Below are 18,187 nucleotides of genomic sequence, written 5' to 3'. Positions count from 1 at the left end.
GGTAGAGTGTTAACAGTAATGACATCCAAATAGCGTGAGCACATGAGTGAAGTGGCGCTACGAGTGACAAATGGAGGTACGATGACACAAGTGTGCTAATAATGAAAACAAGATATAAAAGAATAAATACTAAAGTTCACAAAACGTTAGAGCACAAAATAATGTTAAAAATATCACAAGTCGTCTTGAAAAATTGTAAAAGGCAAACTGAAGAGCATAAGAGGCGGTAAAAACGAAATACTGTATAAATGAGAAATTGTAAAATTAAAAAAGAATTATAGCTATGATGGATATCCTAAAGATATATGCCAAACGAAAACAGTAAGGGGTCAACGGGAATAACAAAAACGTGAACCAATATAATAGTACACAAATTTAAAAAATCTGTGCCGTTTGACTGTAGAACAGTAGACTAAAAATAACTTTTTAAATTTACTTTGTTACAATAAATGTAAGAGAATGGGAAAAAGACAAAAGGAAGATTCAGACGATAAGAAGGAATGACAACGTGCCACGCATAAGGAAATCGCAGGGTGCGGAATGAAAGAGCAAGTGAGGCATAAAATTATGACAAGGCGCATAAATGAAACGAATAACAAATGCGTATGCAGCCATCGCATCATTCTGAACAGCCAAAGGCTATGCCATCAACAATCTGTCGAAAATATCAAACTATTGGCAAGCGGAAACACTCTTCATTAATCACGATAGAAGGGTTAGCTCAATATAAATTTCCAGCACCTCACGAATATAGTGTTCTCGTCCTTTACGTTCAACACGCAATATTTTCGTGCCAATTTTTGTAGGAGGTAGGATGGCCTTCATTTTTCAGATGACAGCAAGAGCACTACTGTTTCTGTGATTGTTACCTATATCTAGTCGCAAACGGTGGGATTGCTGGTAGTTGGGAGCTCCAACGTTAGGTGCGTAATGGGTCCTCTTAGGTATGTGGCTGCAAGGGAGGCAGGAATCCATTATGCGCTCTGTACGCACACCGGGAGGAACCATTCCAGATGTGTAACGGGTGCTTCTGGACGCAATGAAGAGCACAGGGTGCAGGCAGCTGCAGGTGGTTGCCCACCTAGATAGTAACGAAGTGTGTTGCTTTGGATCGGAAGAGATTCTCTCTGGTTTCGGGCGGCTAGCTGAAGTAGTAAAGACTGCCACTCTTGCTTGCGAGATTAAGGCGGAACTCACCATCTGTAGCATCGTCTACAAAACGGACTGTATTCCTTTGGTACAGAGCGGAGTGGAGGGTCCAAATCAGAGGCTATGTATGGTTCTGCGACCGTGTAGGTTGCAGATACCTCGACTTGCTCTATGGCATGGTGGGTTGATGGGTTCTGTTAAGTAGGTCAGGAGTCCACTACACACAGGAAGCGGCTACACGGATACCAGGAGCTGTGTGAAGAGGACTGGGCGGTTTTTTTAAGTCAGTGTGTCTCGGGGAAGTGCAGAAAGGGCTTCAATTTCAAAGAGTGCACGACGAACATGGATGAGGGTAGACACAACAATCAGTATTACAGTTGTGATCCATCGTAGCTGTGCCGTAAAAGAACCAGAGCTCCAAACGCTAGCAGGAAGTACTGAATCCAAAATCGTTATGGGTACGGAAAGCTGGCTAAGGCCGGAAAAAAGTTCAACCGAACTTTCTACAAAGACTAACCGTGTTCAGAAAGGGTGGTGGTGGTGGTGGTGGTGGTGGTGGTGGTGGTGGTGTGTTTATTACTGTTAGTTACTGTTAGTAGTAGTTTACCTTGAAGTGAAATTGAAGCAGATAGTTCCTGTGAGTTAGTATGAGTAGAGGCTATACTTAACAACCGAAATACATTAACAATTTGTTCCTTTTCCGACCCACTGACTCAGACGATACACCCACTGACTCAGACGATACACCCTCCGAACGCTTCATTTCAAATAGGATATCCCAATCACACTTATCGTTGGTTGGAAATTCAACCTATCTATGTGCTGGCAAAAATACACGTCTAAAGTCGGTGGTACACATAAACCGTCGTTCAGATTGTAATGAGAGCCTTCTCAGGCAATTATTTTGAACACTTGGTTCAGGAGCACATTTAAAGTGTAATCTGTTGCGAAAACATACTTCACCTTTCAGCAACCAATAATCGTAAACAAATAGAGAGCATCCTGACTGATAACGATTAGTGTCAACAAGGTTGATGTAGCTAGACTGAATACTGTGAAATCCAAACTTACCTAAAATAAACTCAAAATACATCTATTTAAAAAGCAAAAAAATTCTGTTAACACCTTCCTAAGAGACATCTCCATTCCTCCCAGTCTACCTAAGCGTAGACCAGATGTGGCTTAAACTCTAACAGTTTCGACGGCAATTGAGATATATACCAAATAAATTAATAAGTGGTACTAATGCTCCATGGTACACAAAATACGTGAGAACACGGTTGCGGAAGCAACGAAAAAGGCATGCCAAATGGAAAAAAGCAAAACCCCCAGACTGCCGAATTTTTACTGAAGCTCGAAGTTTAGCATGAACTTCAGTGTGACTTGCTGTTAATAGTTTTCACAACGAAACTGCCTCGAAGTCTGACAGGAAAACCCCAAGAGTTTGTTGTAGTACAAAAAGTTCGCCAGCGGAAAGACACAATGCTTTCACTGAGCAACAACAACGGTGTTAATATAATTGCGTACGCTTCCGCGGCCAGAGTCAGTCGACGTAAGTTTTCTGGGTGTGTACCGCGTCATAATGTATAAAACTACTGCTGCTGGAGAAAAACCAACGTTTCGGCCACGGTTGCAGCGGCTTTCTTCTGGGTCTACTGGTGCGTTTTAGCTATGCAGTGTCCGTTGTACTTTGTTGTTGCTGTTCACTTCGCATGCAAATTACGACATAATTTTAAAAAGATAGTTCATTTCGTTGGTCACTTAAGGAAGGAGGAGAGGAAACTTCATTTTAATAGGTTGTTGTCTATTGGCTCTTGCGTTATGTGCCATGATTGGTCACCGTCGAATGAGAAGTTGTCTGCTTTTCATCAAATGCTGGACGTCGGCCGCGCGGCGGCAGTTACTTCCCGGTAGTGCTCGTGCCTCGTGTTGACAGTGTGGTCTGTTGGGCACTGATTGCTGGCAGCCAAGAAGGAGCAAGCCTCAGTTCATCCTCCCTATTCATGTTATTACGGTGTTTAAGTATTTCGATAGCCCCTCCGATTTTGCGTTTCGTCATAACGGCTGCTTGGCCAGCACACAGGCTTCTCTGAATTTTATTACTTTTCCAAAGTCCTGCTCACGTTCTGCCACTGTAGTTTTGTTGTTGCCCTAGACGAATATAGAGCTCATGTTGCTGAATGCGCGTTGCTATTGGCCTGCCAGTCTCGCTGATGTATGCCTCTCCACATTCGCATAATACCTTGCACACACCTGCATTACAGGGTAGTGTGTTAACAGTAATGACGTCCAAAAAGCATGAGCACGAGTGAAGTGGCGTTACCACTGACAAATGGAGGTACGATGAAACAAGCTCGGCTTTCTTGCTCGGCTTTCTCGCTCGGCTCGGCTTTCTCGCTCGGCTCGGCTTTCTCGCTCGGCTCGGCTTTCTCGCTCGGCTCGGCTTTCTCGCTCGGCTCGGCTTTCTCGCTCGGCTCGGCTTTCTCGCTCGGCTCGGCTTTCTCGCTCGGCTCGGCTTTCTCGCTCGGCTCGGCTTTCTCGCTCGGCTCGGCTTTCTCGCTCGGCTCGGCTTTCTCGCTCGGCTCGGCTTTCTCGCTCGGCTCGGCTTTCTCGCTCGGCTCGGCGTTCTCGCTCGGCTCGGTGTTCTCGCTCGGCTCGGCGTTCTCGCTCGGCTCGGCGTTCTCGCTCGGCTCGGCGTTCTCGCTCGGCTCGGCGTTCTCGCTCGGCTCGGCGTTCTCGCTCGGCTCGGCGTTCTCGCTCGGCTCGGCGTTCTCGCTCGGCTCGGCGTTCTCGCTCGGCTCGGCGTTCTCGCTCGGCTCGGCGTTCTCGCTCGGCTCGGCGTTCTCGCTCGGCTCGGCGTTCTCGCTCGGCTCGGCGTTCTCGCTCGGCTCGGCGTTCTCGCTCGGCTCGGCGTTCTCGCTCGGCTCGGCGTTCTCGCTCGGCTCGGCGTTCTCGCTCGGCTCGGCGTTCTCGCTCGGCTCGGCGTTCTCGCTCGGCTCGGCGTTCTCGCTCGGCTCGGCGTTCTCGCTCGGCTCGGCGTTCTCGCTCGGCTCGGCGTTCTCGCTCGGCTCGGCGTTCTCGCTCGGCTCGGCGTTCTCGCTCGGCTCGGCGTTCTCGCTCGGCTCGGCGTTCTCGCTCGGCTCGGCGTTCTCGCTCGGCTCGGCGTTCTCGCTCGGCTCGGCGTTCTCGCTCGGCTCGGCGTTCTCGCTCGGCTCGGCGTTCTCGCTCGGCTCGGCGTTCTCGCTCGGCTCGGCGTTCTCGCTCGGCTCGGCGTTCTCGCTCGGCTCGGCGTTCTCGCTCGGCTCGGCGTTCTCGCTCGGCTCGGCGTTCTCGCTCGGCTCGGCTTTCTCGCTCGGCTCGGCTTTCTCGCTCGGCTCGGCTTTCTCGCTCGGCTCGGCTTTCTCGCTCGGCTCGGCTTTCTCGCTCGGCTCGGCTTTCTCGCTCGGCTCGGCTTTCTCGCTCGGCTCGGCTTTCTCGCTCGGCTCGGCTTTCTCGCTCGGCTCGGCTTTCTCGCTCGGCTCGGCTTTCTCGCTCGGCTCGGCTTTCTCGCTCGGCTCGGCTTTCTCGCTCGGCTCGGCTTTCTCGCTCGGCTCGGCTTTCTCGCTCGGCTCGGCTTTCTCGCTCGGCTCGGCTTTCTCGCTCGGCTCGGCTTTCTCGCTCGGCTCGGCTTTCTCGCTCGGCTCGGCTTTCTCGCTCGGCTCGGCTTTCTCGCTCGGCTCGGCTTTCTCGCTCGGCTCGGCTTTCGTTCCTTGACAAGGCTGTATCCATTGGCTAGAAATGTTGTGCATAGCCTTTTAAGCTCGGGTGCTATGTTTTGAGCATCACTTCGGCTCTGAGCACATATTGCTAAGGGAAGGATGACAGAGTTGTTCCGTGCTGGGTGATGGTAGGATTGGGCATGCAGGTACCTGTCTGTCTGTCTGTATGTGTGGGCTTGAGATATGCTCTGTGCCCCAGTGTGCTCTCCTTTGTCCTGTATACTTCCAAGTCTTGAAATTGATTTGTACAATTCATCTCTATTTCGAGTGTGAACTGTATCTTCCCATGCAAGTTGTCAAATATTCATGACACATGTGTAGCTCTGTTTCAACATGAGGCCACATAGTGAACATGTCATCCACATATCTGAACCAGCAACATGGGTGTAAAGGAGCTGAAACAAGGACCGTTGCTTCAAAGGCTTCCATGAACATGTCGGCTGCCAGTGGAGATAGGGGAGACCCATTGCTACGCCATCTGTCTGCTCATAGTATTTCCTTGGCATTTGAAGTATGTTGAAGTCAGGCACAACTCAACCAGTTCGTATATGTCTGGTGTGACATGCTCCCTAAGGATGCAGATAAGACAATAAAACTGCAGTCTCAGAATATCAGCAAGACTGCAGAAAACAGATAAAATTCAGCGAAGCCTGTGTTGGCCAAGCAACTGATTACGACGAAACGCAAAATCGGAGGGGCTATCGAAATACTTAAACACCCTAATAACATGAATAGGGAGGATGGACTGAGGCTTGCTCCTTCTTGGCTGCCAGCAATCAGAGCCCAACAGACCGCACTGTTAACACAAGGCACGAGCACTACTGGCGAGTAACAGCAGCTGCGCGGCCGGTGTCCAGCATTTAGTAAACAGCAGCCAACTTCTCATTCGACGGTGGCCACCAGTCACGGCACATAACGCAAGAGCCAATAGACAACAGAGGCTACGTTCTCCCTCCACAGCAACAACCTATTAAAATAAAGTAAGCTCCCCTTCTTCCTTAAGTGACCAATGAAACGAACTATCTTTTTAAAATCATGACGTAATGGCATGCACAGTGAACAGTAACAACAAAGTATAAAGGACACTGCATAGTTGGAACGCACCAGTAGACCCAGGAGGAGGCCGTTGCAACCGTGGCCGAAACGTTGGTTTTTCTCCAGCAGCAGTAGTTTTATACATTAGGACGCGGTACCACATCCAGAAAGCTTTTATGTCGAACAACGGTGTTACTGATGAGTGCCACTAAAGCAGTTATTAAACACGGGTTTCCAAAATTCCTCCACAAAAGACGACGAAGTAAATATTCCAGAATTTGAATCAAGAACTGCCAACATGAGTAACTTGGTGGATACCCTCGGCGTAGTGAAGCAGCTTGAAACACCTAAGGCAAGGTTTCCGGTTCATGTTGTGTATGTCAGGTTTTATTTTTTATTTTTTTTTTCAGGGTACGCTGACACAATAGCTCCATACTTAGCAAACATATAGAACTGGTTGCTCGTTAAAAAATCTGTTCCTAAATATGGAAAGTTACATAAGTAACACAAATACTCAAGAAAGGAAACAGTGGTAATGCGCTAAATTACAGACCCTAACGTTGATTTGCTTTAGGATTTTGGAGCATTTACTGTGCTCGAACGTTATGAATCACCGCGAAGAAAATACTTTGACAAATAGCCAACATGAATACAGGATATATCGTTCTTGTGAAACACAACTAGCTCTTCATAAACATGAAGTAATGAGTGCTAACGACAGGGAATGTCAAACTGATTCCATATTTTTAAATTTCTGGAAGGTTTTGGCAGTGTTTCTCAGCAGCGACTTCTAATCAAATTGCGTGCCCATGGAGTATCATCTCAATTGCGTGCATGGGTTCGTGATTTCCTGTCAGAAATGTCACAGTTCGTACATCGAGTAAAACAAAAGCAATATCTGGCACTCCCCAAGGAAGTGTTGCAGGCGCTCTGCTGTTCCTGATCTACATCAACGATTTAGGAGACAATCCTGGCAGCCCTCGTAGATTGTCTGCAGATGATCCTGTCATTTATCGGCCTGCAAAGTCATCAGACGATCAAAACAAATGTAAAATGATTTACACAAGATCCCTGTATGGTGCAAGAACCAGCCATTGACTTTCATTGACGAAAAGCGTGAAGTTGTCCTCACGAATGCTAAAAGGAATCCGCAAAATCAAAATTTCAGTTCCTCGATAATCACACAAATTTTTAAGGCTGTAAATTCAACTACCCCCCATGAACCATGGACCTTGCCGTTGGTGGGGAGGCTTGCGTGCCTCAGCGATACAGATGGCCGTACCGTAGGTGCAACCACAACGGAGGGATATCTGCTGAGAAGCCAAACAAACATGTGGTTCCTGACGAGGGGCAGCAGCCTTTTCAATAGTTGCAGGGGCAACAGTCTGGATGATTGACTGATCTGGCCTTGTAACATTAACCAAAACGGCCTTGCTGTGCTGGTACTGCGAACGGCTGAAAGCAAGGGGAAACTACAGCCGTAATTTCTCCCGAGGACATGCAGCTTTACTGTATGATTAAATGATGGCGTCCTCTTGGGTAAAATATTCCGGAGGTAAAATAGTCCCCCATTCGGATCTCCGGGCGGGGACTACTCAAGAGGACGTCGTTACCAGGAGGAAGAAAACTGGCATTCTACGGATCGGAGCGTGGAATGTCAGATCCCTTAATCGGGCACGTAGGTTAGAAAATTAAAAAAGGGAAATGGATAGGTTAAAGTTAGATATAGTGGGAATTAGTGAAGTTCGGTGGCGGGAGGGACAAGACTTTTGGTCTGGTGATGACAGGGTTATAAATACAAAATCAAATAGGGGTAATGCAGGAGTGGGTTTAATAATGAATAACAAAATAGGAGTGCGGGTTAGCTACTACAAACAGCATAGTGAATGCATTATTGTAGCCAAAATAGACACAAAGCCCCTGCCTACTACAGTAGTACAAGTTTATATGCCAACTAGCTCTGCAGATGAAGAAATTGATGAAATGTATGACGAGATAAAAGAAATTATTCAGATAGTGAAGGGAGACGAAAATTGAATAGTCATAGGTGACTGGAATTCGTCCGTAGGAAAAGGGAGAGATGGAAACATTGTAGGTGAATATGGATTGGGGGGAAGAAATGAAAGAGGAAGCCGCCATGTAGAATTTTGCACAGAGCATAACTTAATTATAGCTAACACTTGGTTCAAGAATCGTGAAAGAAGGTTGTGTACCTGGAAGAATCCTGGAAATACTAAAAGGTATCAGATAGATTACATAATGCTAAGACAGAGATTTAAGAACCAGGTTTTAAATTGTAAGACATTTCCTGGGGCAGATGTGGATTCTGACCACAATCTATTGGTTATGAACTGCAGATTGAAACTGAAGAAACTGCAAAAAGGCGGGAATTTAAGGAGATGGGACCTGGATAAACTGAAAGAACCAGAGGTTGTACAGAGTTTCAGGGAGAGCATAAGGGAACAATTGACAGGAATGGGGGAAAGAAATACAGTGGAAGAAGAATGGGTAGCTCTGAGGGATGAAGTAGTGAAGGCAGCAGACGATCAAGTAGGTAAAAAGACGAGGGCTAATAGAAATCCTTGGGTAACAGAAGAATTATTGAATTTAATTGATGAAAGGAGAAAGTATAAAAAGGCAGTAAATGAAGCAGGCAAAAAGGAATACAAGCGTCTCAAAAATGAGATCGACAGGAAGTGCAAAATGGCTAAGCAGGGATGGCTAGAGGACAAATGTAAGGATGTAGAGGCTTGTCTCACTAGGGGTAAGATAGATACTGCCTACAGGAAAATTAAAGAGACCTTTGGAGAGAAGAGAACCACTTGTATGAATATCACGAGCTCAGATGGCAACCCAGTTCTAAGCAAAGAAGGGAAGGCAGAAAGGTGGAAGGAGTATATAGAGGGTTTATGCAAGGGCGATGTACTTGAGGACAATATTATGGAAATGGAAGAGGATGTAGATGAAGATGAAATGGTAGATATGATACTGCGTGAAGAGTTTGACAGAGCACTGAAAGACCTGAGTCGAAACAAGGCCCCAGGAGTAGACAACATTCCATTAGAACTACTGACGGCCTTGGGAGAGCCAGTCATGACAAAACTCTACCATCTGGCGAGCAAGATGTATGAGACAGGCGAAATACCCACAGACTTCAAGAAGAATATAATAATTCCAATCCCAAAGAAAGCAGGTGTTGACAGATGTGAAAATTACCGAACTATCAGTTTAATAAGTCACAGCTGCAAAATACTAACGCGAATTCTTTACAGACGAATGGAAAAACTGGTAGAAGCGGACCTCGGGGAAGATCAGTTTGGATTCCGTAGAAATGTTGGAACACGTGAGGCAATACTAACCTTACGACTTATCTTAGAAGAAAGATTAAGAAAAGGCAAACCTACATTTCTAGCATTTGTAGACTTAGGGAAAGCTATTGACAACGTTAACTGGAATACTGTCTTTCAAATTCTGAAGGTGGCAGGGGTAATATACAGGGAGCGAAAGGCTATTTACAATTTGTACAGAAACCAGATGGCAGTTATAAGAGTCGAGGGACAAGAAAGGGAAGCTGTGGTTGGGAAAGGAGTGAGACAGGGTTGTAGCCTCTCCCCGATGTTATTCAATCTGTATATTGAGCAAGCAGTAAAGGAAACAAAAGAAAAATTCGGAGTAGGTATTAAAATTCATGGAGAAGAAGTAAAAACTTTGAGGTTCGCCGATGACATTGTAATTCTGTCAGAGACAGCAAAGGACTTCGAAGAGCAGTTGAACGGAATGGACAGTGTCTTGAAAGGAGGATATAAGATGAACATCAACAAAAGCAAAACGAGGATAATGGAATGTAGTCAAATTAAATCGGGTGATGCTGAGGGGATTAGATTAGGAAATGAGACACTTAAAGTAGTAAAGGAGTTTTGCTATTTAGGGAGTAAAATAACTGATGGTCGAAGTAGAGAGGATATAGAATGTAGACTGGCAGTGGCAAGGAAATCGTTTCTGAAGAAGAGAAATTTGTTAACATTGAGTATAGATTTAAGTGTCAGGAAGTCGTTTCTGAAAGTATTTGTATGGAGTGTAGCCATGTATGGAAGTGAAACATGGACGATAACCAGTTTGGACAAGAAGAGACTAGAAGCTTTCGAAATGTGGTGCTACAGAAGAATGCTGCAGATAAGGTGGGTAGATCACGTAACTAATGAGGAGGTATTGAATAGGATTGGGGAGAAGAGAAGTTTGTGGCACAACTTGACTAGAAGAAGGGATCGGTTGATAGGACATGTTTTGAGGCATCAAGGGATCACAAATTTAGCATTGGAGGGCAGCTTGGAGGGTAAAAATCGTAGAGGGAGACCAAGAGATGAATACACTAAGCAGATTCAGAGGATGTAGGTTGCTGTAGGTACTGGGAGATGAAGAAGCTTGCACAGGATAGAGTAGCATGGAGAGCTGCATCAAACCAGTCTCAGGACTGAAGGCCACCACACACACACACACACACACACACACACACACACACACACACACACACACACACACACACACACACACAAATTCAACTAAATACCTAGGGATTACAAATACCTTAAGTTGGTACTGTCATGTAGATAATATGAGAAAAGCTAGTCAAAGACAGCGATTTATTGGCGGAACGCTTAGAAAATGTAACACATCTACTAGAGAGACTGCTCACACCACGCTTATCCGCCTTATTCTGGAGTATTGCTGTGTGGTGTGGGATTCGCATCAAGTGAGACTGACCGATGACATCGAAAAATATGAAAGAAGGGCAGCTCCTTTTGTGCTATCGCCAAACAGGGGGGGAGAGTGCCACGTATATCCTGTGATATTTGCGGTGGCAGTCAATAAAACAAATGCGTTTTCCGCTACGGTTGGACCTTATCACGAAAATTTTCTCTTCAGAATGTGAAAATATTTTGTTGGCGCCCACTTACATAGGGAGGAATTATCATAATAATAAAAGAAGCTCGCACGGAAAGCGATCGTTTCTCCCGCGCGCCGTTCGGGAGAGGAACGTTAGAGAAGTAGCTTGAAGGTGGATCTATAAAACCTCTTCCAGAATTGGAGTATTTATCTAGATCTAGATGTAAATATTGGTCTTATGTACACACTACTGTACGAGTCACAATGAATTTTATACACCCCAGATTCTTTAAATTTATCTGGCGTACCGTCGTGGTAACGACGTAAGAGCGAACAGTTGGTCACATGTGTGAAAACCTATTTTCACATTAGCATTCTTAGAGACGTAACATATTGTATTACAGCAGGGACCAAAATAATACAGGTAGGTAGGCAGGCTTGGTACCGCTGTCTGTTCGATATTTTTCTGCCCATTGCACGGATGGTTTTCTTCATCGTAACCATTAACTAGTCCAGCCTGAACTATATCGATCTTCGTTTGACAGCGTCTCAGCTAAGATGCAGTTTAGCGAGTCTGCTGAACATAGAGCAAATGTGTGCTTGCTTATGAACGGGGGTAACAAGATTCCATATCGATAGCAATACCAGTGGTAGCTGGGCAGACTTCAACCTTGCCTGGTTATCTGCAAATTCAAAAAATTTAAGCATCCTTGTTCTTCCATTTCCACAAAAAGTTTGATTTTATCGTGCATACGTTTGAGAGCGAGAGAAAAGTTCGTCATTTTCTTCATTAAACCTATAAAGCACTAAAATGTTGCACAACATATCTGCTATAAACAAGTTACTTTTTATATCAGTAAGAGAACTGAAATTTTTTTCCTCGTGCTCGTTAATGTTTGCAATCGTACCTGAAATACTGCTTCGTATGGCCAAACCATTTTGATGGTATATCATAGCATGAAAATTGAAATAGTCAAGATAGGGAGAGGCGTATTAACTCGAGCAAAACAAAAGCCTCATCCGAATTCAGTTTTCTAAATAGCAAGAGGTACCTACATATAAGCTCAAGAGACTCATCACACGGAATGCTAGTGCACAAATTTGTGCTATCGAAGGATGCAAGAAGTACACCTTCGGAAACGTGTCAATATTTTATCATAAGAATAAACCAGGTGTAAACAAACACAAACGCGATGATCGTCCAGTAGCCGTAGCTCATGTACACTGGCGTTACGCACTTGAAAGTAGGTCCTACTTATGTATTAACTGAAGAGCCAAAGAAACTCGCACACCTCCCTAATATTGTGTAAGGCCCCCGCGAGCACGCAGAAGTGCCGCAACACGACGTGGCATGGACGCGACTAATGCCTGAAGTAGTTCCGGAGGGAACTGACACTATGAATCCTGCAGGGCTGCCCATAAATCCGAAAGAGTAAGAGGGCGTGGAAATCTCTTCTGAACAGCACGTTGCCAGCCATCCCAGATATGCTCAGTAACGTTCATGCCTGCGGAGTTTAGTGGCCAGCGGATGTGTTTAAACTCAGAAGTGTTCCTGAAGCCATCCTGTAGCAATTTTGGACGTGTCGGGTGTCGCATTGTCCTGCTGGAATTGCTCAAGTCCGTCGGAATGCACAATGAACATGAATGGATGCAGGCGGATCAAGCAGGATGCTCAAGTAGGTGTCACCAGTCATATTCGTATCTAGACGTATCAGGGGTCCCCTATGACTCAAACTGCACACGCTCCACACCATTACAGAGCCTCCACCAGCTTGTACAGTCCCCTATTTACAAGCAGGCTCCATGGATTCTACTACGGGTTGTCTCCATACCCGTACATGTCCATCCGCTCGATACAATTTTAAACGAGACTCGTTCAACTAGGCAACAGGTTTCCAGTCATCAACAGTGCAAAGTCGGTGTTGACGGATCCAGGCGAGGCGTAGAACTTTGTGTCGTGCAGTCATCGAGGGTACATGAGTGAGTCTTCTGCTCCGAAAGCCCATATCGATGATCTTTCGTTGAATGATTCGCACGCTGACATTTATGGTCCAGCATTGAATTCTGCAGCAATTTCCGGAAGGTCTACACTTGTCACGTTGAACGATTCTCTTCAGTTGTCGTTGGTCCCGTTCTTGTAGGGTCTTTTCCCAGCCGCAGCTCTGCCGGAGATTCGATGTTTTACTTGATTCCTGATATTCACGGTGCACTCATGAAATGATCGTATGGGAAAGTCGCCACTTCATCGCTACCTCGGAGATGCTGTGCCCCATCGCTCGTACGCCGAGTGTAATACTACGTTCAAACTCCTTTAAATCTTGATAACTTGCCATTGTAGGAGCAGTAACAGATCTAACAACTGCGCCACACACTTGTTGCCGAATGTAGGGCCGTATTCTACCTGTTTACATGTCTCTGTACTTAAATACGCATGACTATACCAGTTTCTTTGGCGCTTCAGTGTAGATATCTTATTACTATGTGACTGTTAATGAAACTTAAAAATACTCTAATGTACTAACAGCCACAAAGTTTTTCTTAATGGCACCTCAGCTATGTAATTTTTATTTAAAAATTCGTGTACAGTAGCAGTTTCTGTGGGGATGTTCTGATTGTCGCGCTGTTAATAGGTAGTGTGAAAGTGGCTGACGTTGCTAACTGCTACAAAGTGAAACACGCGCCTGTAACGACGTTAAAACGTGGCAGAGACAGGTTGTTTTGAATGTTTTTTCACAAGTTTACAGAAATCGACTTGGAAGTTTTCCGAGAAACTGCATTTAGTGCGGTTAAAGCGGTTTTCTTTTATTTTTTCTTATGGGATGCACAACTGAATCTGTAGCGACGTACTAAGGTAACCTGGTACAGTCCATGAGTCAGTGGTTCCAATCTCACGTTAGTCTTTATCTTTTTTCGTTCAGTGTGGAATACCTACATCTCACAAATGTAAAATTCATCAAATGTTGGTTAATTTACACATCTACTCATTTTTACGAAAAATGCTCGTCTTTTCGTTTCTAATTAATGCATACAAAATTCCAGTTTTCATAGCAGAATTCTTAATTAACGAAATTTATAAAAAGATTATTTAAGATTATTTAAATAAAGAAAATGCCGGTAATTTCTTACAACAAAAATGAAAAATCAATTACTCTTCATTTGTACTATTTCCATTGCTTTATACCGCATATTTGGTCCCATTCAGGCCAGTGATAAACGTTGTAGAAGCATGAAATAAAATTTTCACAGCATCGAACACACCATGCAAACGCTGCACGTCGCAACTGCCAGTGTACCACTGCAATATGAACCAAACAGAACTGACCTGGAACCAAGTTAAGGGATTTGCTGTTCGACAGAAGACATTTTAGCTGCCAGACATACTGAAGCTAATGGAAGAAGCTTTGTCACGTCACGGCCGAACGCTGGCAAGGTACAAAATCGTAGCCCACGTCGAAAGGGGAGACAAAATGTGGCGCTTGGGTGGCTTCGGGGATTCTGTTGTTGATCGGCTCGTTATCAACGTCGTAGATGGCAGTTCCAGTACTGAAAAGTATTTCTCGGGTTCAAATACGAGAGTTCAGAGATTGCCAGACAACTGACTGTGAATAACACGTTCAGTGGCTTCAGTATTAATCTATACGGTAAAATCCCTGCAATACGCTTTTGCGTCACACACAGATCACTCAGAAAAATTACCCTGTGTTTAAGTTAGGATTGTAATTTTAAAATAGATGAAATTTCCTATGCTAGCTGAGAATATTTCATGTTAAGAAGCACGTCTGGTCCCCTAAGAAGCGTGCGGTATTGCTGGAGTTTTGCCGAACATTATTTCACTCTCCTTGAAAATGAAAATCAAAACTTTGTTTCTCTGCTTGTCACTTTTACGTCTTAATTTCAACTTCCCACATCACTGCAGGTTAGTTGGACCAGCTCGCTGAACAGTGCTGTCAAAAGTTAAGTGCGGCGGTAGGGTGGTTTTCCGGTGCTACGACTCATGCGCGTAACGCGTAGCATAAAGCGTGACCTTACAATGGTACTCGACTGTACGAGACACAGCTTGGCTTCCGCTCTACGTGAAACGAAGCCCAGTGAAATTCCAGCGAACGTGGAACGTGGTGTAACATTTACATCAGGTTTGTTCTGATAATGAACTCAGTATAGTTATCATTGACATTTCATAGCGATTAGCACACTAGTTTCGTCAGTCCTCCATTTGTCACTCGAAGCGCCGCTTTACTCGTGTAGTAACACTATCTGGAGGTCATTCCTGTTACCTTGCTACCTTGTAATGCATTTAACCTCAACTGCAGTCTGGAGTAATTAGATTACGCATGACACCGTACTGTGTGTGAAGAATTCGACCCTCCTCCTTGGCTTCTTAGGTACGTTCAAAGGTTTGCCTGTGTCTTTATTACTCTATACCTTGTGACTTTTGTCATCTTTTGACAGATATTCTGATGAGTTAAGCTCGAAGCGCGTCAATCAATAAGAATTACTGACCACAAAGTGATAAAATCTTGCCGGCCAGAGTGGCCGAGCGGTTCTAGGCGCTTCAGTCTGGAACCGCGCGACCGCTACTCTCGCAGGTTCGAATCCTGCCTTAGGCATGGATGTGTGTGATGTCCTTAGGTTAGTTAGGTTTAAGTAGTTCTGAGGTCTAGGGGACTGATGACCTCAGAAGTTCCATAGTGCTCAGAGCCATTTGAACCATTTGCTAAAATCTTTCCAGTGACCTATTCAGCCGTTTCAAAGGTTTAGATAATTTTATTGTACATTTATGATTTTCAAACTCAATAACATTTTTTAAGGTTTGTAATCATTAGCAATCTGATCTGTGTCGACGACAAATCAAATGGCTTTACCGCTATCCTGTCATCAAAAAGAACAATCTGTGACTGGTTCGGAAGAATATCTCCTGCCGATAATACCAAAACCTTGACAGAAAATGTTTCAGCTATTTCTCAGAGTGTCTCACATGACAACTAAAACGGAAAGTTAACCAATATTGCATGATACTTGCTTTCCGCACCCTCGGCAGGCCGCCTCAATTTTATAAATGGCACCTGTACTATAGAAGACGCCGGTGGCCATTTGCAGCAACAAGCATCAATACTCAAACTAAAGTTAGAATTAGAATATTATTATAATGAAGTTTTAATACCACCTTACAGAGTTTATTAAATGAAATATGCCCATGAGTGGGACATAGACAGGTGATTAACTGAAATACGCATACCAAATATTCTGTGAAATAAGGGAATATGGTGTGGCTGGGAGAAGTCACTGTAACATATTTATATAACAACACAATCACATTTATTCAATAAACATTACCATCTCAAATATTCCCTCTCACTTATCAGGGAATGTTGGCGTGATACAAATAGTATCATATCTAAGTAAACTTAAACATCCGGCTAACATGTGCCGTGAATCGACAATGACTGCCGCCTGCACATTTCTATCATCATTTAGCCCCCCCCCCCCCCCCCCCCCCCCACACACACACACACACACACACACACACACACACACACACACACACACACAGTAACATTCACTCTATTCATTTTATCTAACAGATAAAAGAGGAAGGTTCCCATACACCAAGTGGGACAACATTGGGAGAGAGCACATGGTTCCAACTGTTACTTTAATTCGGGAAAGTCCCGTCTTCACGTTTAACTAACTCCGCGAGTTTTACTGGATATTATGAAGGAACAATTAAATCAAACGCGTGAATTTACGTAGAAGATCCAGCTCGATCACGAAATGTGATTACGTCGAGCTGAAGCTTGTCACCAAGAAATGCACGGGGTCTGCGGACCACGTGTTACCAATCTCTCCACAATCAGGAGTCAATAAACACATTTAAACAACATACACTTTGCATATATACTTCACACTCACACTGAAATGCAAATTGAGCAATTCTGAGTATTACTCGGCAATGAGCGCCTGTTCACTCCCAAGTGCAGTGAACACAATTCCCATGAAATTACTTGGCAAAAGAAATCATCTCCCTATCTCTCCTAACAGAGATGATTCTAGGAAATACCATAGTGGCTTTCCTCAGCAGGGAAGCTGCTTCCAAGTTCAAAGTGAACATGGAATTCTGAATCTTCGCTAACTATCGGAGCGATAGAGCAGAGCGTGCTTACTCACCCAGGTCTTCCCAGCAACAACCCCGATACGGTCTCCCTCGTCCGGGTCCACACATCGTGGCCGCGAGGACTCAGAGATACCGCACACGATTATTTGCCAACCTAACGAGCGCTAATGACGCGCGTGGAGCTTATGCCTCTCTGGTCCAGTGCCGTCGCGCTCTACTAGATTAGAGGTTGGCTGCACTTCCACTATGCCTATAGCAGACCCACAGCCGACGTCTCACGCATACCTCATCATACGTTCGCACTCACACTTTGCAGACAATTACCATATCTAATATTAAAATGATCGTCTATATTTGAATAACCCTATCTTACTAATTATCATCAGACTCTTCCCTGAGTGTCTAAAGGGCACTCATGTGTCTTTAGTTGTGGGGTCGAGCCATGTAGCGGCTTACATGGAGCCGTTACAATATTTTGAAGTAATAAATATGTATATCCTTGATGAAAACCAGCATAACTGACGAAACGTGGTTTACAAAATGTGTGTTGAGAGCCAGTGATAACTCCCACGGTGTTGTTTCACTTGGTTAGAAGTACGTATTTCTCATGCTTGGTAAGTTCTGAGTTATACGTTAAGGCATATTATTAGTTCCGCATGGAACAGAGAATTAAATTTACGTAAAAAAGGAGGGTGTCAAGCCTCTGATCTGAAAGGTAACATCGGGCTATGTTTAGCCCTGCTTTTCTATGTAATATGATTGGAGATGTAAACACTTTCCTGCGCTGTCACTGCTTTTTTATGTATGTTATTGCGCTATACGATCTATTGTAGTTATAATGGACTTTTTATTATCTATCTACGTTCTAGAAACAGAAGCAAATTTAACAGAAATGTGACCGAAATTTGTTGCCATTTCATGTTATTATGGTGTGTACCGCGTCTGCCGTTAGCGAGACGTATACTTCAGGGTCCAACTACCTGTCGGCCGTAGCAGCTGTCCTACTACCGCCTGCAACTACCCTGTCGGTAAAACCCGGTGGCTCGCACGCGCTACTCTTGTCACTGTCCGTAGGCCCTCTCCATACCTGCTTAGACAAAACCATTTCAAAGTTTCTAACTTTCTGGTCCTATTTACTCACTGATAACCACTTAAATCTGTTTCACTGCAGTCTCTGGTTTCTCCCAAGATACTTTAGGATACAGTCGTCTATTGTACGTACGTCCCCGACCGCTCAACAAACATAACG

At 44.7% G+C, this 18,187-nt stretch overlaps 1 protein-coding gene across 1 annotated transcript; it reads right to left on the bottom strand.

The window, feature by feature from the left end:
- Positions 1–3,422: 3,422 nt before the first annotated feature.
- LOC124593872 (myosin light chain kinase, smooth muscle-like) lies at positions 3,423–17,265 on the bottom strand. The gene is made up of 2 exons (XM_047132218.1): positions 17,246–17,265; positions 3,423–4,920 (listed from the first exon to the last, which is right to left on the bottom strand). The coding sequence occupies exons 1-2, from the start codon at positions 17,263–17,265 to the stop codon at positions 3,423–3,425; spliced, it is 1,518 nt and encodes a 505-aa protein (XP_046988174.1).
- Positions 17,266–18,187: the final 922 nt, after the last annotated feature.

Source organism: Schistocerca americana, chromosome 2 (assembly GCF_021461395.2).
Source record: "Schistocerca americana isolate TAMUIC-IGC-003095 chromosome 2, iqSchAmer2.1, whole genome shotgun sequence".
Classification (NCBI taxonomy): Eukaryota; Metazoa; Arthropoda; class Insecta; order Orthoptera; family Acrididae; genus Schistocerca; species Schistocerca americana.
This window is presented reverse-complemented; position numbering and strand designations above follow the sequence as displayed.

What these genes read in the sequence shown, in the direction of transcription:
- LOC124593872 (XM_047132218.1), bottom strand. Translation starts at nt 17,265, where the DNA reads ATGGTAATTGTCTGCAAAGT. An exon ending in ATGGTAATTGTCTGCAAAGT is followed by an intron (nt 4,921 to 17,245) that starts GTGAGTGCGAAC and finishes CAACATTTCTAG; the next exon opens with CCAATGGATACAGCCTTGTC.